Here is a 23,589-nt window from a genome sequence, read left to right as displayed (position 1 = left end):
AATATATTAGTAAATCTAGGTACATTTATAAGATATTATAGTATAATTAAAATATCATTTTCAAGTATATATTAATGGCTTGGAAATTGCTCACTATTTAATGTTACAATAAGAGAAGATGGCTACAAAACTATAAATTTATTATGAACCCCAATTGTGAAAAACTAGAAAAGGAAATACAAAAATGTTTAACACTGGTTATCTCTCAGTGGTGATTTTTTTCTCATACTATTTTTAAAATTTTTCTTTTATTTATATAAAGTTAGTGTTCTAAAAAAGATTTGTTACCATGTAAATGATTATGCCTATTGATGAGGCTTGAAGGAAACATGCACAAATTAAGGGGTACTTGTTCTAGGATGGGAGATACAGTACAATAAACTGTTGCCCCCATATTGTTTTTCTAAAAATAACTTAAAAATTGTTGCTTAATATTTTCAGTATTCTTCACCCCAACATATATTGCTTAGTTCTTGATTTCTGTCAGTCTTTACATAGTTGAGTTTATCATTTTATCATACTGTGTTAATTTTGCTAAAATGCCACTTTAACATAACTCTCTTGTTGAAAAAGTATACTATCTCCTTATTCCTTTATGAATAAAATGAGAATAAAAATACTTAACCTATCAAAGTTCAGACTTTTTTTTTTCGGAGACAGAGTCTCATTCTGTTACCCGGGCTAGAGTGCCGTGGTGTCAGCCTAGCTCACAGCAACCTCAAATTCCTGGGCTAGGGTGATCCTCCTGCCTCAGCCTGCAGAGTAGCGGGGACTACAGGTGCACGCTATCATGCCCGGCTAATTTTTTTCTATTTTTAGTTGCCCAGCTAATTTTTTGTAGTTTTAGTAGAGGGTTTCGCTCTTGCTCAAGCTGGTCTTCAAACTCCTGACCTCAAGCAATCCTCCCACCTAGGCCTCCCAGAGTGCCAGGATTATAGGCAGGAGAGTTAAGTCTTGAACATTCAATCTCACCTTCCACCCACACAGGACAGACTCCTGCTGGCCCCCTTCCACTGCTATACCATTGCCTGATGTCTCCTTTTCCCCCTTATTTTCACCGCAAATCGCATACTTTCTTTAATGCTTAACAAAATTTTCTTAGCAATTTTCTCTTTAAACACCCACGATCTTTATGCATAATACTGTAATATCAAGCATTTTTTAAAATTAAAAATGATTAGAGCTGCAAGACAATACTAAACTCACTTAGTTCAATTTCTCCCTTTAAAGATGTAGAAACTACTATCCAACTTGAAAAGGTGACTTGTTTGGGAGGTAGGGAAGAGACAAAGAACCTTAGATTAAGGTTAAACCCAATATTTAACTCTTAGAGTTCTTACATTTTAACTAACATAGAATCCACTGTTATTACTGGGTCTCCCATCCGCTGCTCAGTGGCTCAGCACTTATTCATGACTCTATCCCTAAAGTATGTCTTGCCTGTCTGCCTTGATTGTCCTGGTCAGTTTCTCCAGGGTTGACACAGTTCCACACAATTCCTTTACTTTTACCTTGTACCTAGTGCTGCAGAGCAGGTGCTGAAGTAGTGTGACGGAAATGACCTAAAGCAAATCCAATGGTGATAGTGATGATACAAATCTGCGATGCCAATATTCCATCTCAACGATAAGGCTGCTACATCCACTTGGATGGTAATAACCACGAAATGAGGTAGTGTCTGCTTTCCCTTAAATTCTATATGGCTGCCCTAGCCAAACATGAAGCCCCAGGATTATGGTTCTAGTTCTAAGACCCTAGAAAGAGAGCCACAATGGGGAAATAAAGACAGGAACAGTGGCTTAAGGTAGAATCTGACTCAAATGTCAGACTGAGGACTGTAGCAGCTTTCAAAGTTGCAAGTGGCCTCCCCCCTCCCCACACACTTACTTTCAAATTCTGAATGACATATATTGATGAAGAGGAGTATTGTAACAACTGTACCAATCAAATAACATACAATAGTTTAATAACTGGTGGATGAATTTCATTGCAAGCCAGGGGACCCAGGAGACAGGAAAAGGTGGGACTGTCAGGGTTAGTAACATTCAAAGACAGAAAAAGAACAGACCCGAAAAACAGAATCATGCCAGCTCCTCTTGTCATGGCTGTTGTACATTGGGCTATGAGCCACGCAAACCCAGCGGCATCTGCCAAAGGTTTCAAACAGCTGTGCAAGCACTCTTAGCACTCTCTGCCATTTGTTCAGCTGTTTTGCAGTGAGAGAGACACAGATTCCCAGGCTTCCACCAAGCAGACTTCTTTTTCAATTTGGAACAATATGATTAGAATACAAATTTTTTTATTAGTTGTGATTTTGTCACTCTGAATATATATTCAACTGGATGAATACATTTTCTCCTTATTTCTGCAACTAATGGCAGTGAATAGAATATATCATGCCACATTAAAAAATGGGAAATGCCAAAGAAATAAAAATAAATCACTCTTTCCACCTAAGAGTAGAGTCACTGCTTAGAGAAATAGGTGCCTATTCACCTGGCAATTCAAAATATCTTGAATATAAATTGTCAAAATTCCATCACTTTCCTTCCTTTCTTGCATATGAGCAACACAAAAATTTCAATGAAAATTATTTAATGGTGAAATCTCAGATTGCAGCATAGCCAGCTCATCTTGTATATATGAACACATTTTTTATGTTCCAGAAACGAATTCATTGGACTTGTTAAAAATGTGAACTGCTCCCTTCCACGAAAAGAGGGGAAAAAGAAAAAAAAAGCCTTAGGAAAAAAATATATAAAGGCTTTTATTAGCTGATCTTTGTTGCCTTTCACATTTTTTATAAAGACTCAGTGTGTGGGAGCTAATTATATTAGCAATCTTGGGTAACAAACTATTAATTTTGTGCTTCAAAGTTATTAACCACCTTTCTATATGCAGTTCACAGGCAAATGAATGGACTTAATCCTTGTATTAAAACACAAAACAAACCAAATAATCCCACGTTTCATGACTTTTCAGAGTTGATTATCTCCTTGGCAATGCTCTACCAGAGGCCAGATATACAACTGCCACTTTAGAAAAGAGTCTCTGGCAATTTATATTAGAAGCCCGTTAAAGTGGATTTAATCACGGTTTAATAGTCATTCCCCTTCAGATCAGACAGAAAAGGTCACAGAGGAAAAGCATTTTTTCTCAGTCATTTAACCATACTGGGTTTGTAAAATTTCCTCTTCCAATGATCACACCAGTACTGAGAGAGTTTGCTTGTTTATGTCAAAAGAAGTTTGTAGATTTCTCTTTATCTGGTTTTGTCTAATTCATTGGGGCAAAACATAACATCATTTAATTCTAAAGCAGCAATTTCATATAGATGATCTTTACTTCCTAATTATCAAAGGACATTTTACTTGTAAAAAGCATTACACATGTAAAATAATATAGTAAATAAAGATGTATTGTTATCAATCATGATGCTTATCTGTATTTAAGGGTCTCTGTGCTCTAACAAGCAAACAATGGTTCAGTCTATCAATAATCCCCTGGGAAATTTACAATGATTTATTTCTCTGACTTATTAAAAGCCTAGTCACAATTCAAAGGTCTCCGAATACCCATAAAATGAGGAAACTAATGCCAGAAAATTAAGAAATAATAGCAAAATCTCTTTACAGGAAGCAATCTGACAAGATATTACCCATTGGAAATTACTTACATTGTACAAATATTTCAAATGAAAACTTTGACTAAGCTATGTCAATAAATTATGCTTTCATAAAACTCTTTTTTTTTGGTTCCATTGCTATATAACATACCTCATTTATATAATCATTTCCTTTCCTTTAAAAGGAAATTTAAATTTAAAATTCATCCTAAAGTAATATTTAAGTGGAGATATTTCTTTCTATATTGATTCCCCTTTGAAGTTTTCTGATTTCAAGTAAAGTAATGATTTTAGCATAAAACAAATCAGTAACTTGACAAAGTTACATATTAAATAATTATTATTCAATAGCTACTCAGAGTGTGAAACAGTAAATGAAATTATTTGCAGAATATAATTTACTGGTATTATTATTATACTTATACTTGAGCTTTAAATAAATAAAAATGCTGAATATTGGGAGACATGTTTTTGCATAAAACTTTATATGATGTAAACTATAACCCATTAAAACTCCCTCTAATGCTAGCTTTTCCAATGACAAAATATATAGAAAACCTTATATTTTTAATAAAATTATTGTGGAAAATTTATTTAAAATGACTGAATCAAAATATATTAATAGTAGAGTATAAAAACTGTACATTTATGCTAAGGGCAATAAAAATGAATAATTTATTCTTGGATGGGAAAGCTCAATTTTATATTATTTCCATAGGCTCAATACAATCCCAATGAAGTCAGTAAGAGGTTTTCTTGGCAAAAGGGAGAAGAGTGGGTCTCGTGAGTATAGAGGAAGGGATGAATGTAAAAGAATAGTCAATAAATTTATGAAAATTAAATTTTATAACTTAAGGACTTTCAGTTCTAAGAATTATTATTAACTAATGGGATACCATGCAATAGATGTTTCTGGCAGCACTCTATTATAGTGAAAAACTGTAAACAAGCTATCAGTACTGGGCTGGTTAGGTAAATAATGTCTCATCCACATAGTGAAACACTCCCCTGTCATTAAGAATGATGATCGGTTTCTGAATTTTCAATGAAAGGTGTTAATTAGAAATTGGTAAGTGAAAACACCTAGTTACAAAATAGTATACAAGATATTCAACCTTTTTAAATATGCATAGAAAAGTACCTACAAAGGAGATACATATATATATATACACACATACATAAACACTAAATGTGATTTTTCTCTGGGTAGTAGCACAAAGGGTGATTTTGTTTCAGCTTTTACACTTTTTGACATTGTGGGAATTTTCCATTATAAAACTATATTATTTTTATAATCATAAGAAATCACTTTAGCATTTATGTGTGGGAATTTATAGATATCAAATAAAATAAAATTGAAAGAAAGTGGATACAGATGGCTTCTGGAAGAAAAAAACCAATAGGACAACACTTTGAGGAGGGTTTCTATGTTAGGGACTCTGCTGCTTGTCCATTTGCTTTTAGTGTGCAGGGACGCAGAGGGACACATGGTACTACAAGGAGGAATCACAGGGGCTTTAATTTTCTAGTGTCCGTCCAGTCTCCTTTTCTTATTTTATTGCTGACATCAAGGTGAACACAGTAGTGATGGAGTCTCAGGTTAACACTACTTCCTACTGCTCCTACTGCAGTTTCCACACTTAATATGAAAGCTATATTTTAATGCCATCCTTGGCTTAACTAAAACGAATGATAATCCAATAAATACATCTCTTGACATGAACCATACTAAAATATGCCTCAGTGATTTCACACAAGAATTTTATTACAGAAGGAAAATGTATGGCAATATTAATTATCATAATGTAGAGAGTTTAAATCCTTTTAACAAAAATCTTAATTTTTCTAGCTCTGATTTCATGTTTTAAATAATAGGTTTATATGAATATTAGCTAATGTGGAAATTCTACTGAATAAAAATATTTGTCATAACAATGATGTAATGAAAATAATGACAACTTACATTTATGGAGTATTTACTATATGCAAACATAGTTCTATTAATAAAAGTACTTTATGTATATTAAGCCAATTATTCCTCAAAGCAATCTATGAGACAGGTGCCATTATTATCCCTGTTTCACCCATGAGAAAACTAAGGCTCAGAGGTCTAATAAGTCCTTTGCCCAAAGTCACATAGCTAAAAACTAACAGAGCAAGGAACTAAATCCAGATAGTCTGACATTGGACCTTTTTTTTTTTTTTCAGATTTTTAAAAATTTAAGTAAGCTTTTTAGTTTTAGATTTATAGAAAAGTTGTGAAACATAATACAGAGAGTTCATGTATACTCCTCACCCAGTTTCCCCTCTTGTTAAAATCTTACATTATGGGATGCACTTGTCACAACTAAGGAACTCACATTGGTAAGTTGATATTAACTAAACAACTTTATTTTGATTTTACTAGTTTTCCCTAATGTGCTTTTTCTGTTCCAGGATTCCATCCAGGGACCATGTTACACTGAGTTGTCATGTATCCCTTGCCTCCTCTGGGTTTTTGAAAATTCCTCAGACTTTCCTTATTTTTGATGACTTTGACAGTTTTGAGCAGTACCAGTCAGGTGTTTTGCAGAATGCCTCTCAATTTAGGTTTGTGTGTGTGCTCTTCACGATTGGACTGGGGTTATGGTTTGGGAGGAAGACCACAGAGGTGAAGTACCATTCTCAACATATGTGATCAAGGGGACATGGTACCAACATGACTTATCTTTGATGATGCCAGCCTTGAAGACCTGGCCCAGCTACTGTTTGGTGTCTCCATGTAACATCACTGTCTTACCACTTTCCATGCCTTTTTTTTGGAAAAAAGTTACCAATCAAAGCCCACAGCCAAGGAAGGGTGGGTATCTGTATAAATTACTTGGAATTCTTCTGTCAGAGCCCTCATTTTTTTTTTTTTTTCCTCAGAGCCAGAGTCTTGCTCTGTTGCCCAGGCTGGAATGAGAATCCTCATTTTTAAACCGTTACTCTAAACTGCTTCTCACATCCTACTATTTCTCATCATTTCACATATTATTCATGTACAATAGTTTAAAAACACAATTTTTAACTAATTTTCTGCTTTTTCAAAAGTCCAAAAATATGTTAGAACTAGATGTGACAACAGATAATTTGCTTTAAATTACTTTCCATAGACCACTGTAGAATTTGTCCCTAAGTGACTAAAAACTAATTTTCCTCAGAAGTACTCAGTAAAGAACTTACAAGAAATATTCGTTCAAGTTGATCCTGAATGTCTTTCATTCCTGGAAAAGCAGCAACTCCTTGGATCATTTCAACAAAGATGCAGCCGACTCCCCTAAACAGAGAAGAAAGAATCATTACAAAGCTTCAGTACATTCTGCTTAGAAAACTATATCTGGAATTAGTTTTCTCCTATAGAGGAGAACCAGTGAGTGGATAAATGATGTTCTTGATGAGCACCAAGAGCTGTGTGACATATACCCAGATCCCATAGCTTTCCTTCCCCACTCTGTCTGTTGCCCTACCCTGAAAGATCTCTAAATAGATGCAGCTATACTGGGCTCAGAAAACAGTAGAAACCAATAAAATAGTGAATCCCAGTGGCTCTCCTTATTTACAGGATACAGCTGAGAAGTCCTTAGCCTGATACAGAAGAGTCTCCACAGTCATGTTCTTTGTCCAACTACTTCAGAGTGTACTGTAGTCTCCAGCTGTTCAGTGCTTGTCAATCCTTTCTGCCTCACAATCATCTCGGGAACTTTTAAAAACTACAAATGTTCTGACGACAAACCCCAGAGGTTCTGTTTCAATCAGTCTAGCTGGAGCCCGGCATTGACATGGGCTACTCAGATGATTCAGGGCAGCTACACAGAGGATCACTGAGCCAGTGATGTATCCAAGTGCGAAACATAAACCTATACAATTTGGCTCACATTGCTTCACTACCTAGAATACCGTCCTTCTTCACCTATTTGCTTTTGATATCTAAATCGAACCCAACCTCTATAATCCCGTTTAAATACATCTCCATGAATCTTTCTGCAGATAAGACTGCTCTCCTTATGAGGTTATTGATTAAGTCCTCACTCAATATAGTAGTCATCTACTATGCTCAGCCTCCTCTCCTAGCTTAACCTTCCATGCTCACAGTTCCTACCTAGCAAGGTAGTCCAGCATACCAGAAAACCTAAGCCCCCAGACCACAGCAGCCTGCACCTAACCCAACAGAACAACCAATCCAGAGCATGGGCAGAAAGCCAATTAGATACTTCTGCTGGGACTTTGGAGAACAAGGGGAGAAGGATGGTATGACACCAGCATGTATATATGGGATAAGTCACATTAATGGCAGAGAACTAGCATGAATGACCATAGATTCCTGCAGATGAAGTCTCCTGAATTGACCTGGTTCTTGCCTTCTGGAGGTCTGGATGTTCAGATAATCCAGTGTATTTTCTAGACCTCTCTACCTCCTAGAAATTCTCTAGGTTTTTTTTAATAACTCTACTTTGAATGGGTTTATGTTTCCTGCAAGCATTCTGATAAAACCATGAGCATATTGGGACACTTCTTCAATTGTTGCACTCGTATTCAAATTAAACACCAATGGTATACAGTGTCAAAATGACTAAAAACAAACAAACCCCCCTTTATATCATAAAAAATAATTTCATTTAAGTAGTAAAGAACTAATTTAAAATCAGTGTCCTAGGCAGACGGGTTTTAACAAAAGTTGTTTTCATTTTAGATTTGACAGATAACATAGGTATCTGAGAGAATTATTTTATTAGTATATTAAAATACAATAATATGCTTACAATTTGGGGCTTCAGATGTCTGGTTAAGTCTGTTTATTAACATACTTCCAGTATGGTGGTTTTCCAAATTTTTCTGCCAAGAATTCTAAGACTACTGACCCATATTTCTATTGTCCTCTTATTTAAGTTTACATAAAATATCTTAGATCTCAAATAGCTACCTGCACCTTCTTTTTTCACACTCAGCATATACTCTCTGTTCTCCACCTTTCAGCCTTCATCTTTCCCGCCACAAGCTGCAAGTGTGAAGAGCCCCAGAAGAAGCCACAGCCACCCCCACACGTACACAGCTAAGCTGGCTAGGAGGGTGACTATGACACTGTCAAAACTATTTACAGAATTTATCTTACCACATCTTATGCTTAGTCCACATCATCTCCATTAATATGATACTGAGAATGATTCAAAGATAAATCTATGCTTCAATTCTATTCAGTTGGAATGAAATAATATAGAATTTCTATAGGCTCTTACCTGCTTAGCTGGCTAAGGGACTTGGACTTTCCTTTCTAATAGATGTTTCCTATGACATCATCGTGTTCAAAGATGCTTGAGTGTGTACTAATGATGCTGGGAGAATTATACTTAAGGTACTTATAAAAAAAGATATAATGTACAAGAAAATAAAAAGGTAGATATATAAAGCATATCAACATATTAATATAGAAGAATTCTGTATTATTCTGTATTATTGGAGCTGTCTTATTGCCAAATAGCAAGAGAAGCTCTTCAATGTAATATAAAGGGGCTGTTTGTTGCCTGTTTTCCTTTTTCCTCCCTTTTCTACCCTCCATTAGCCCTATGCCCCCTCTCTCTTGATGCATTAAGTTGACTGCACTGGGCAGTTTACTGAGAAAAAATTCATATTCTTAAGCACTATACTTGTACTATATAATCTTATGTCAGCAAATGTCTCCTTTTTGCTTCTTTTTGAAATTTGAATAATTATGTAATTATCACCCGCTTAATCTGAATTTTTCAAGAATAAGAACTGGTCATAAAAGTTTACAATTAAAGGTGTCATAGGATGCATCATGGTCAAACTCTTATTTTTGGATTAGTTATCTGGTAAGGTAATATATAAATACCCACCTAGCCTCACACATTTTTCAATTTTTTTGAATTCAAAATTTCTAAATTTCTGTCTCAGGTATATGAATGCTTTTTTATCACAATTTAATTCATTTTAAGTTTTCCCTATATGAGGAAAACACCAAAACAAAACCAAAATACCTCTGTACCTTTTTTTTTTTTTTTTTTGAGACAGAGTCTTGCTCTGTTGCCCTGGCTAGAGTGAGTGCCGTGGCATCAGCCTAGCTCACAGCAACCTCCAACTCCTGGGCTTAAGCGATCCTACTGCCTCAGCCTCCCGGGTAGCTGGGACTACAGGCATGCGCCACCATGCCCGGCTAATTTTTTTCTATATATATTTTTAGCTGTCCAAATCATTTCTTTCTATTTTTAGTGGAGAAGGGGTCTCGCTCTTGCTCAGGCTGGTCTCGAACTCCTGACCTCGAGCGATCCACCCGCCTTGGCCTCCCAGAGAGCTAGGATTACAGGCGTGAGCCACCGCGCCCGGCCCCTCTGTACATTTTGATGGAAGCAACCTGAGCCGTCTAGAACTGCAGGCTGAGAATGTGAAATGTCAGTTAAGGTTCCACCTTAAAGAACTTGGGCAGCAAACTAATTAAAGATTAATTAAGTTTGATATGAAGGTATTTGAAAACCGATATATATACTCTATGACAAAGGAATTCAAGATGAAAAAAATTATCTAAACTATTATATATGGGGCACAGGGGTAGTGGTGTCTGGAATGCAGAGAAAAAATGAAATTCACAGGGAAGGAGTAAGAACTTTTCTCCATCAGAGTAGGGAACAGAGAAGTTCAATGTTACTTCTTTGGGAAGGCTTCCTGACCTCTCAGACTAGGTTAGGTCCCCCAAACTCTATGCTCCCTGTGATTCTTCCTATAACCATAATTTATTTATTTACTCGTAAATGTATTAGCCACCATTACCTTTCTCAGAAAGAGAATTTGGTCTTTTACTTTTAAAGATACAGTGCAAATGAATGAAAGATGTTACAGCAATATGGCAACACTATTAGACCTGAATAAAATAGGGTTGGTTAGGTCACTAAAGTTACCAGCTAATATGCAATGTAATGTATGTATTTGTTCATCAAAGTCCTGTTGGGATTTTATGGTGCAGGGTAACATTCTATCTTTCAACTAAAATCGTGATTAATTACATCCATCAGCACATATACTCAAAGAATATCAGCACTTGACATGATATTGCAAGCAGAATGTATCCAGTACATTTTCTTATAAAGACATTATTGTTACAAGATGGTAATTAACCCAACAAATGATTATCTCATATGAACAAGTGTAAAAATAAGACCTAAAGGTTGTTATTTCTCTAGCTGACATTAATCTAATTTTGGTCTTACCCAAAATATATCAAAAAATAAAACACTGCTGTTCTTCTCTGATTTGAAAGTTTCACTCTCCAGTAGCAGCGTTTACCAGCAAAGCCCAGGAGGGACCATGCACACCTGTGCATTCCCATTTGTGCGGAGGAAACAGTGACCCACCCAACCTATACTATCATGGTGGGTGGAGACCTGCCCTTGTTATACAGACTTCCCTAACTGAAAGTTATAAGAGGCATCTTTGCAAGTTCAGAAAATTATTTAGAGCCATTCAGAACAATCTGCATTGTCAAATGCAGCCCTCTTTGGAAAGAGAGCTATAGAGACAGGCAGTTTCAAGCTGCTTCTGCCAGGAGGCAAGCAGATGAACAGAACCATAACTCGCTGGAGGTCAGTTCTTTTGTCTTTCTGCCTTTTAACATTATACTGGCACCAGAAATGTCCTCAAAGCCTATCTATCTATCAAAACAAACAAACAAACAAACAAACAAAAAACAACAATTTGAAGCAATGCTTCTCATCCTTTAATATGTACGCTAATCACATGGGGCTCTTGCTATTATAGCATTCAGATTCTCACTTACTAGGTATGAGTTGAGGCCTGAGACCCTGCATTTCTAACAAGCTTCTGAGCCATACTCATGCTGCTGTTCTCAAAGTCAGATATGGAGGAGCACGAATGTAAAGGAATCTAAGTAATTCTGTTTTGAAAGGCGTATAACTCATATTAATTGTCTGAACATGTATTCGGGCTCCAACCAAAGGAACAACAAAGAAACAGTAGACTGGTGAAATAAGTTAGAGTAAATGCATAGCACAATCCAAATTTAACACACAGGGATGCAATACTAGCTCAGAAAGGTTACACATTAATTAACTTAATAGGTAATTTTATTTAGCCATGGTTCACTGAAATACACCATTATACAATTATTTGATGCAGCAAGGTAGCCATTTATCTATCTGGCTATCCTCTGAAGGAATGTATATTTCTGTAAAAAGACCAAAGAATTTTGTTCCCTAGGAGGTCAGCTTCTAAAAGATAAAAATTAAAAAGCAACTTTTTCCCTATAATCTGTTTTAAAAAAATCACATATAACAGATGTGATCTTTTCCTTTTGGCATTTGCAGTATACGAAAAGTGAAAGATTAAAAAATTACATTCCAGATGCCCTTGGTGACTACTGAAGGAACTGAATTGATTAAACTGCCACTCATCATTTACTATGGTTAGTGCTTCATTAGGCACAGATAGGCACAATATATCTTAGTCAAATACTGCTATGGAGTACTTTGCTCTCAAGGAATGAAAACAAAACCCCAGATTGTGGGTAAAAGCCCATCTTAGAAAACATTCAATTTAAAACAATAAACTTTTTATATAAAGGGAAACATTAAGATTTATTTTTCAACTGTGAAACACAATTATATCTCTAAGAAGTGAACTTCTTAGTTTACAAATTGAGTATATCAAAATAAAAATTAGACAAAGGTAAAAGATGAAATACAGGAGCTAATGAGGTTCAGTAAAGTCCCAGAGTGGTCTGCTGCTGACCTGGGGGAGGCACAAGGCAAGTGGTTTAGAGCCCCCTCACCAGTGTCCACATATGCAATGAGACTAACAAGGAAGATCAAGAAGCCCCCACCATCTTAAAGTACCAACTGGCAAAAATGTTCCTTATGTTCCAATGATAATTTTTGCTCATGCACTTTAAGTAGTACATGTCTGTGTGTACTTATTATTATTATTTTTAATGAAATGGCAAAGTTATATTTTTGCTTTCTGGTCCACTTACCTGAGCCAGAAACCAAGGAATCATCTGAAACCCTTGCCTTTCCCTTACTATACATGTATTCATGTTGTCACATCCTAAGTACTCTCAAACAGTCCTCCGTTCTGATCTCCAATTGCTTTTCCCCTCCCTCCTTTCCTTCCCTTTTCCCCATGTGCTTCCCAAACCCTATCCTCCATCCCAATCCACAAATACTAGCTGTTTCACCCCCTCATGGTATCTTTGTCCACGGCATGATCTCTGTGTCCTTTGAACCTAGCTAGCTCTGTCAACAAAGAAAGATGGCTTTGACAAGTCAGGCATTACCACTGCGTGAAGCCTCCCCTCACCTCCTTAAATCCACCAAGGATAACTTTACTGCCTTCACTTCTGAGCTGCTGCTGTGCTAAGCGAATACCTGTGCTACAGCTCACCACACTGTCTTGCCCTCTAACGTAGAAGGTAAGAATAGATTTTTCTCATCTTTGTAGCTTCAGCACCTGACATATTGCCTATACAAAAGAGGTGTCCAATAAATATCTTTAAAATGAGTGAGTGAATGAATGAATGAATGAATTGCATAAACTAGTCTGAGGAGTGCACACACCCATAGGGAAAGGCATTTCATTTAGAGTGAATATTACCATATGAAAGTAAACACTAGAAAAATTAATTCAGTAATTTCAACAAAATATCTAAACCCTAACTTCATTTATAAGACACTCTGAAGGAACTCCAGCAGTCTCCATGGAAACCTCTGGGTCAGCAGTACAATTTATTTGAATACTAAATGTAAAGATAGAAGGACCTTAGCGAATACCCGAGATAATGTTTTCATTTTTACATGTAAGGAAACTGTACTAGATGTTAAATGTCTTAGTTTCAGTCCCAGAACTAGGAAGTGCATCCCCTGAATCTTGGGCCAGCCATCCTTCACTGTGCCATGCCGCCTCCCTAGTCAGGACAGCAGCACAGCTTGTCCTTTACTTGGTCTGCCCCGTCAGATTGAAAAACAGGAAATAGAGATATCAACTTCGTTTTCTTTCCATGCGACACCAATGCTAGCAAGGATGACCATAAAACTGAAATCAAGTCTTCAAAATTAGAAGTTTGGGCACAGAACAGAGTAAAAGGATCCTAGAAAACTGAAGTACTGAAAATAAGATGGTTGTCATGTTTAAAAATGCTTGAAAATTCAAAAGAGTTCCATGGATAATGAAGACTCTAGAGAGACTATCTTAAAATAATAACCTCAGGTTATATAGATAACAGATAATATTCAGACTGGTAACATCCAGAAACCAGTCACAATTAATACAAAAATGTAAATAGGAAATGCCCTAACTAAGGATTACTGTGAGGGGGAAAAAAAATGGAAAATGCAAAATATTGCATTGAATAGCAAAGAAATATTATTATTTCACGTACTATGGAACAATGAAAGAAGAGAGAAGTTCCATTTGATAATTCATTTAAAATACTACCAGTGACAGCAATTCTCCAAGGAATAAGCATAGACCAGGAAGATCATGAAAAAACAAATTGATAAGACTTGCACATCTTTAATTTCTGTTTATATGACAGCTGATGCAGAACAAGTCTTACATTTTAAGGCTTCTCTCAGCAGATGTATTAATCCTCAAGCAACAATGTAGGAAATTAGAAAAACATTGTTCATGGGTAAATTATCTTAAAGATCAAAGCGAATAACACTTTCAAGCAATCTTTTCCAAGAAACCATATCTGATACATCGCGCAGAGAAACCACTGCTAAAATCTTCATATAAATTATCCCCCTATAAAAAGAATTCTGAACTTCAATTTTTATAGTAGGTTAAGTTGATATACTTATTTCTAGTCATCAAATGGCATAGCTAGACTTTGACAGACTATGGCTAAGGAGGCTGGAATGGGAACTATGAAGATATATGACTGGATGGCTGATATTTGACAGTAAAATATTTGACAACTAACTGATATCTTTCATGATATATGGAAGATCTAAAGGGAAAACCTTTTCATTATAAATCCTCATGGTCCATTTTGTTTTTTTGTGAAGTCTGTGGGCTTCTGGGCATGTTCTTGAAGATTTGCCCTGGAATATGTCTGTGCAGGCTGGAGATGACACATAGACCACAATGTGAATGACGCCCATTGGAGTTGTGCACTGCAGTAGCCGTGGGTGCTACTTGAGGGCAGGAACCAGGTCTTTTCCACATTCAACGTCTGGACATTCTGTAATGTTTTGCTTAATGAACAAATGAATGAATGAAGAAATTCATGTTATATAAGGGAGATCTTTGTGGGAATGGGGCTGCCCCAGGATCCTAGAGGTGTTTTTTTTTTCCTGTGCTACCACCCACCACATCCAGTGTGGGAAAATAACCAAGCACATTCAATTAATTTTACAGGGTTTAAAATAACCATAAAACAGTAATAAAACCAAAGTTTGAATTGATTTCCCAGGGTTACTAAAATTCTGAAACAGTTTCTAAATTAAACATGTTAGGATTAAATATGACAAATAGATGAAAATTTAAATAGTTGCTATAATAAAGTTTTTAATCTGTTGAGTTTTCACTAGGCTATGAATGTATTCAGTTTTCAAAAGCAAACATGGTAAAAGCTAACAATAAAGGATGAGCCATTTGAATTATCAATCAGAAAAAATGAGAAAAGTCTTGCCAAGCTCTACAGAAAATGCAATTATTTAAACATCCCATTCTTGGAATCTATTGTCTCACATGGAAATACAGAGAAATATAAAATGCCGTAATAAAAGATGAACTACCCACATGTGTGTAGGAAAACAGGAAGCTACTCAGATTCAGTCATTAGGAATTACTAAGTGCCTGTCACATATTATGAATATCTTTTGTTTTATTTTTAATGAAATTTAACAGGCTGTCTCTTGGCCACTGGTAGGTTATTTTAGTTTACTCTGACTTCAATTCTTTTCAATTATTGTTTTATGTCTTTGCTTTATTTTCTAATGACATCTACCAACAGGAATCTAAGGACACTGCATTTGAAGAGCAAAATTTTTTTTTAAAAAATGTAAGCTTATCAATTACATAATATAGCATCTAAAATCAAAAAAGCTACTAATACATTTAGGATATATTTAGCTCATACAGCAAAATACCAGTGAATGAAAATGTGATTCTTAATTAAAATACATTCCAGATAATGCAGTGTCCTGAGGAATTAATTCACTATTGTTGTACTAGTACACAAGTCCCCACTTCCATCCTTCAATAAGCAGCATGATGTAGACAACCTAGTCACTTTACTACTGTCACATAATGATGTTTACAAAGGCTCCTAGTTTCTCTTCAATCACATTTCCACTCAGTCATGTTTTCCCTGTGCATATAAGTTAACAATCCACCTTTCTACCTTCATTGGGTTAGAAATTTTCTATTGCCTGAAATATTTGTTGAAAAAGGTTCACTAATTACTTTTGCTTGTTCTAACAGCAAGCTTGTATTGGATTCATACATGCCATAGATCCACAGGACTACTCTCTACAATCTGTTCTTTAAATTCATGAAAAATTTTTATCTTTTTAAGAACCATGACCTCGAATTTTATTCCCTTTCTGCACTAGCTCATTAACCAGTGTTTGGCTTTCTTTTCAAATTTATTTTATTTCACTAATAGTTAAGTGGTAAGGCCCACAAACTTCCACCACTATACTTCAGAAGGCTGAGGCAGGAGGATCACTTGAGCCCAGGAGTTCGAGGCTGCAGTGAGCTATGAGTGCACCACTATACTCTAGCCTGGGGGACACAGCGAGACCCTATCTCTTAAAAACAAAACAAAACAAAACAAAAAAAACCCGAAAAACAAACAAATGAAAAAAAACAAAGACAAAAGAAATATATGAGAAGGCACAAGTGGATGAGCGGTAATCTGTTTTCTGAAGGTATAGATAAAGATGGGACAATCTAGGCAGACCACAGGCAGTCACAGCTTCACGTTATAGTTAGATTGTTTACCTACATCAACTCAGAAAATGCTCCGGTCATGGAGATACAGGCTGTAAAATGTGTGAAGCTGAGTCTGACAGCTGGAAAGTCTATACAAAGAGCAACTGACTCATAGGTCTTCTCTGACCATCTCCCACCTCACCCCAAACACACACCAACAGGAGATAATGAAATTAAATCCATGAGGCCTCAAATTGAGGATAAAAGTTGCAGCAGAGAGTAGGGTGAGCCAAAGAGCTGAAAGAAGGGAATCAAGTGAATGATATGTTCATTGATCTGTGTGACCATCAGCTCCTCTCTTCCACCCTGTTTTGAGGGTGCCAGCTGCCAGTAGCCAGCATCCAAGGAAGAACAAAGAACAGGCCTGCAGATATTGACATGTGAGAATCTCCCAGTGAAAAGTCCAGCTCCTTGCTTGAACAATATACAATAACCTGACCAGTCAATTGGTCCCTCCTAAGTACATAGATTTATAGTGCTTAATTTACAAAAGTAAATAGATAGTCAAGGATCCTTCCACTCCCATATTTGAAGAAAGCTTCCAATAGAGATCAGATGAAAATGAAACAGGAACACACACACGCACACACACACACATTATAGTAAGTAATTTTTTTAAATGGAATGTTTGTAACATAAAAGTTATAAAATAAGAGAGACAAGACTTTTTTTCATTTTTCTTTTTTTTTTGAGACAGGGTCTCACTCTGTTGCCCCACCTAGAATGCAGTGGCATCATCCTAGCTCACAGCAACCTCAAACTCCTGGGTTCAAGCTATCCTCCTGCCTCAGCCTCCTGAGCAGCTGGGACTACCGCATGTGCCACCATGCCCGGGTAACTTTTCTATTAAATATTTTTTTGTAGAGATGGGTCTCACTCTTTCTCAGGCTGGAGAGGAAAGACTTCTGAAAAACAGAGGATCAAGATAGAAGCTCCAATATCAAACTAGCACCAAAAGTGAAGACAGAGAAGATGGAAGGAAAGAAACCATTTTAAAAACAAATTCAAAAAGCTACCTAAGAAGTGAAACACATAAGTCTTTACATTGAAGGGAACCCACCCAGCACTGATTTAAAAAGGCACTACCAAGCATATCATCATAAATGTTAGCATACCAGTAACAGAGAGGAGAACCTAATAGTCTCCAGAGAGCAAGTATGAGGGGCACACCAGTGATTGAGAAGCAGCATGGAATCACACTTCTCAGCAGCAGCACTAGAAGCTCTAAGGAAATGAAGCAATGCACTGAAAATTCTTAGAAAGAAACACTAATATTCAAGTATATTATACATTATTATCAATTATATACTTAGCCAAACTTTATCAATCATTTCTCAGAGTAGAATAAAGACATTTTCAAAAAGCTAAGAATTTGAAAACTGTATCTCTAATGCAGTCCTTCTTAGGAAACTAAAGGAGGAAGACACGGAATCCAGATATAGGGAATCTGCAATCAGTAAAGCTCTAGACGGAAACTGAATCCAATCCAGAAATGACCACTAACAGAGGTATAGGGGAACCAATACAACATATTGAAATACTCAGAGGCTAGCAACAGCATGAAGCCCTTACTGCCCCTGGAACTAAAAGGTTACAAAGAGTCTACAAACAGCAACAGCCATGGAAGAGGGGCTTCCTGCAGAAGTTGTAGTTAGCCATTACTAAAAGCATGGCCTAAAGCAGGTAAGAATTAGGAAAAAACATCCAATCTCCCTCTCTTCTCACTTGTCTTTTTCCTGAACCCAGCTGGAAACCAGTAGTCAAGGCAGCTTGGCAGATGCATTCACTAGAGGTCACCCATTTAGTATACAGGGTAGGGCAGAAGAGGGTGGAGAACAGATTTGGAGGGGAACAAAGAAAAACCAGCATGGTGTCTACAACAACACAACAACACAGTGGGGGCAAAGTGGGGCTTGGGTGGGTGGAGGGCAAAGGAAAGCCTGGGATGACAAATGTTCACCTATGCTAAGGCAAGAAGTCAGACAACTGACAGAGGAAAGTCTCAAGAAAGAAAGTCGAGAGAGGGAGTTGTCAAAAAAATTAAATGGAATTGATAGATTTGCTGATGTGTTTGAGTATTTGGAAAATACCATTTCACAGGTAAATGACAAATCTTTTACAGCAGGACATAATGAAATTAAATAGCAATAGGAACAAAAACAACTAAACTAATAAAAATCACAAACATTTATTAAGTCCAGGAAAAGCAAAAGCAAAAAAAGCAAAAAAAAAAAAAAAAAGGCGAAAAATTCATATAAGAATATATAATCATGAATTGACTTAACCATGAATAATATTTACATATTAATGTTCAAGATGTGATACAGATTCTATATTGGGAGAATGAGGTGAAAATGGAATGAGGTAAGGTTGACAGAAGAAAGTTAAATCCTCATTTACCATAACACCTACTTAGTAGATGATGTCTAAAATGGTAAATCAATAAATAGTAATATAAACAGTTATTGAACACAGATGTAGGCAGATATTCTTGCTAAAAGAGGTGAAAGTAAAATTTTCCACTTGAATAGAGAATGGTTGAATGGATAAAAAAAACATGATCCAACTGTAAGGATAAAAAAAATGATCCAACTACATGAAACTCTCCTTACCAGTAAAGACACATACAGACTAAAAGTAACTGTGTGGAAAAAGATATCCCATCCAAATGGATACCCAAAGCAAGCAATAGTAGCTATATTTATATCAGATAAAACAGACTTTAAGTCAAGAACAGGAAAAAAAAAAAAAGACAAAGAAGGTCATTATATAATGATAAAGGGATCACTCCAGCAACAGGATAGGAGTATTCTAAATATATATGCATCCAACATTGGAGTGCCCAGATTCATGAAGCAAATATTACTAGCTCTAAAGAGAGACACAGACTGCAATACAGTAATAGTGGAGGACTTCAACACTCAACTTTCATTATTAGATACATCATCTAAACAGAAAATCAACAAAGAAACATTGCATTTAAACTGGACAGTAAACCAAATGTAAATAACAGACCTTTACAGAACATTCTATCTAAGTGCAGAATATACATTTTTTTCACCAGCACATGGAACATCCTACAGGATAGATAGACCATATGTTAGGCCAAAAAGCAAGTCTCAAAAAATTTTTAAAAATGGAAAGCATATCAATTATCTTCTTAGACAACAATGGAATACAACTAGAAATCAATACCAACCAGAACTCTGGAAAATATACAAATACATGGAAATTAAACAATGTGCTCCTTAATGACTATTGGGTCAAGGAAAAACTTAAAATGGAAATCAAAAAGTTTCTTGAAGTTTATAATAATAAATGCCTATATCAAAACAGTAGAAAGATTATAAACTAACTATCTAACAGTGAACCTCAGGCAACTATTAATAGAAACACAAGAAAAAGGCACAGTGGCTCACGCCTGTAATCCTAGTACTCTGGGAGGCCAAGGCAGGAGGACTCTCTTGAGTTCAGGAATTTGAGAATCGCCTGAGCCCTGAGCAAGAGCGAGACCCCATCTCTGCTAAAAATAGAAAAAATTAGCTGGTGTGGTGGTGGATGCCTGTAGTCCCAGCTACTCGGGAGGCTGAGGTAGGAGGATCATTTGAGCCCAGGAGTTTCAGGTTGCTGTGAGCTAGGCTGATGCTACAGCACTCTAGCCTGCGCAACAGAGCAAGACTCTGTCTCAAAAAAAAAAAAAAAAATTAGCAGAAGAAAAGATATAATAAAGATTAGAGCAGAAGTAAATGAAATAGTGACTAAAATAACAATACAAAGGATTGATGAAACAAAAAGTTGGTTCTCCAAAAAGATAAATAAGATTGATAAACTGCTAGCTAGACTAACCAAGAAATGGAGAGAGAAGATCCAAATAAACAAAATCAGAAATGAAAAAGGAGATATTAAGCTGATATGACAGAAATACAAAAGATCATCAGAGACTATTATGAACAACTATACACTAACAAACTGGAAAACCTAGAGGAAACGGGTAAATTCCTGAAAACATACAACCTATCAAGACAAATCAGGAAGAAACAGAATACCTGAATAAACCAATAATGCCAATAATGAGTAGTGAGATTGAATCAATAATAACAAGTCTCCCAACAAAGAAAAGCCCTGGATCAGATGGATCCACAGCTGAATTCTACCAAACATTCAAAGAATTAATACCAATCCTCTTGAAACTATTCCAAATAATCAAACAGGAGGAAATTCTACTTAACTCATTCTATAAGGCTAGCATCACTCTGATACTAAAACCAGACAAGGACACACACACAAAATAAGATAACCAAAGGTCAATACCTGTTTTCTAGTACAACATTGCCTCTCCTTTACGCAGCAAAAGATTGCTAGTTACATGTGGTAAAATTTGTCAGAATCAAAATGGAATCATATGTTAAAAACCCTGACAAATAGAGCCTCAGAAGGCCATGAAGGGAGCGTTATCATGCACGAACACCTGATAATAAAAACTATCACAAAGGCTCTGCAAAAATCACAACCTGGCAAGCAAAGGCCACTGCAATCTTACACAAAAAAATACTTCTGTGAGGACATCTGCCCCGCAACTGCCTGTCCAGTTTTTGATTGGCACCACCCGTTACTGATCCTTGTAGACAAAGATAATTATGTCAAAACAATTATATAATCCTCCTCATTTTTCCTTCATAAACCTTTGTCTTTCCTTACTTCCCTAAATACATGCATAATTTCCTATGGCACATGTATTCCCGTTGCAATGCCTATTTTTGAATAAATACAATTTTCTTTTAGAGAGTCCCCCTCTCTTTTTGTTATTTAGGTTGACAATGTCCAGAGAGATGATTTCTACATGAATAAATACACAATGTAAAACATGAAATGCACTAGTGTACATCCAATGTTCTCTAACCCTTGAGCATCAATTTATATATTTCTAAATTAAAATACACACACACACACACACAAGATTAGAATATTCTGGGCCAAAACTTATCTCTAATTCTCAAGCCATAGATGTTATGCTAATTTCCCTAAAACCAAATACAGCAGCTTCCATTTCTTTTACATATCCCATAACACCCTTGGATACTGTACCCCAAGAGAAACACCATATATTTAGCTTGACTGATTGACATGCTAAGAGCTAATAAGAAGACTATTCTCAACATCTGTGGAGTTTTATACTTCTTAAAGAATTTCACATGTAACAATCTCTTGTTATTCTCACAAACCAGTGAGGCAACTGAGTACATCAAGGGTTATAATAACGTCATACAACTTAGTCTCTGTGATAGACTATTTAAAAACCATCCCCAAACCAGTTTTGGGGTAGCTGATTATTTTTCCAACATTGATAAAAATAGGGGAAGTATTTAGTAATGAAGAGTACATACAATACCTCATTTTATATATTATCACTCAGTTAATTTATCACTCATAAGTGACCAAACATATCCTGGAAACACACATACACCTTTTCTCTCACAAACATACACACTGATAAACAACAATGGGGTGTAAAAACCATAACAACACTAGACTTTTGATAGAAAAATAGAACTGCTTCCTTTCAGCATCTCAAAGCCATCACTAAATTCAGCACTTTGGTAGCCACTCTATAATGCCATAATAATCTAATATTGCAGAATTGTGCTTATGGAAATAATTCATGATTAGGCAACGTAACATAAATTTTTTGCAAGGACTTTGAGTTTGTAGTTAGCAGTCCTTAGGTGTAAATTAAACACTCAAAATGTATTAAGTCTCTTTTGACTAGTAGTATTTAGCAAATTATTGCTCTAGTGCATCATGAGAAAGGTGACCACATGTCACTGTTATATCTCTCTTGTACACCTATTATCCTGGCAGAATTATTAGTAACTCTCAAAGGTGTCCTGATATGATGATAAACTATATGGTCATTCTAATTTTAAAGGACTTCAGTAGTGGGAGTGGGCTGCCACCATGAGCTCAGCTTCCAATCGCCCGGATGCCTTCCTGACCGTCCCTGGTTCTTTTGTTATGTTCCGTTGCACTGTCAGTGGCTACACCAAGTCCCTTGGATCATGCACTATTTGAGCAACTTTCAAGAGCTCTTAAAGAGTTGTTACATTTAACAGTAACTAATTCATATCCTCCTTGGTCTTATGACCTGATTAATTAGAAAATGTGCAAATAGTACTGACAGACAGATGACTTGATGCAGCTCATGAACTGAAATTCTCATTTTTATTGCCATTCCTTTTAAATGGACTCATCCATTTTAGCAGAAGTGGTAAATGAGTAATGACTAGAAATTGGAAAAATATATGTCAGCACAGATACTAGTCCCATGGAAATCTATTCAATCCAGTGATTCATGTCTTAGTTAATTTTTTAAAAACTCCTCCTTGAACAAAACTATATAGTAGAATCCGTTAGAACACTGATGCCAGAAGAGGCCATCCACAGGCTGTTGGCTAAGAGCGAAAGCCACCCACTATATATGAACTATGCAAAGGACCTAAGACTCACAGTATAACCTCAATTATAAAATAGGAATTTTACTGTATTTGTGCTTTTGAGTCACTTTGGTAGTAAAATAAAGACCAGTTTCTTATAAATCATTTTAAGAGATTATGTAACATGTTGTAAAGAGAAAGGGCTTTGAGTGGGTTATCCTTGAGTTTGAATGTTGGCTCTATTCAATAACTGTATGACCTTAACTATAATATTATTTAGACTCTCTGAGTTTTTTGTTTCTTTCATGGTGTCAAGGTTCCATAGGCAAGTAACTAAAATGCATTAACAGGGCTTAGAATATAGTTTGTGTTCCATAAAAGTACCTATTATTGTTACTATCATTATTATTCAAGTCTCAGATTAAACCATAGGACCTCATATAGAATAACTATTTTCAGGGTAGGGGCTGTAGTAGGTTTCATTTATGATTCTGTCTCTTTAAACACTAGTAAATAAATCTGAATTCTAGGAAAACCTTATTTTATTAC

At 36.0% G+C, this 23,589-nt stretch overlaps 1 protein-coding gene across 1 annotated transcript in view; it reads right to left on the bottom strand.

Annotated features, from left to right (window-relative positions):
- The window catches only part of CDK14 (cyclin dependent kinase 14), a 522,742-nt gene that overhangs the window by 192,525 nt on the left and 306,628 nt on the right, over window positions 1-23,589 (bottom strand). The window contains exon 10 of the mRNA XM_045564652.1: window positions 6,830-6,923. Within this exon, the coding sequence (XP_045420608.1) occupies window positions 6,830-6,923 (94 nt within the window). The remainder of the gene's footprint in view (window positions 1-6,829; window positions 6,924-23,589) is intronic.

The sequence above is a fragment of the Lemur catta genome, chromosome 11 (assembly GCF_020740605.2).
Source record: "Lemur catta isolate mLemCat1 chromosome 11, mLemCat1.pri, whole genome shotgun sequence".
NCBI lineage: Eukaryota > Metazoa > Chordata > Mammalia > Primates > Lemuridae > Lemur > Lemur catta.
The sequence above is the reverse complement of the archived record's forward strand: the minus strand, read 5'-3'. Positions and strand labels throughout refer to the sequence as shown.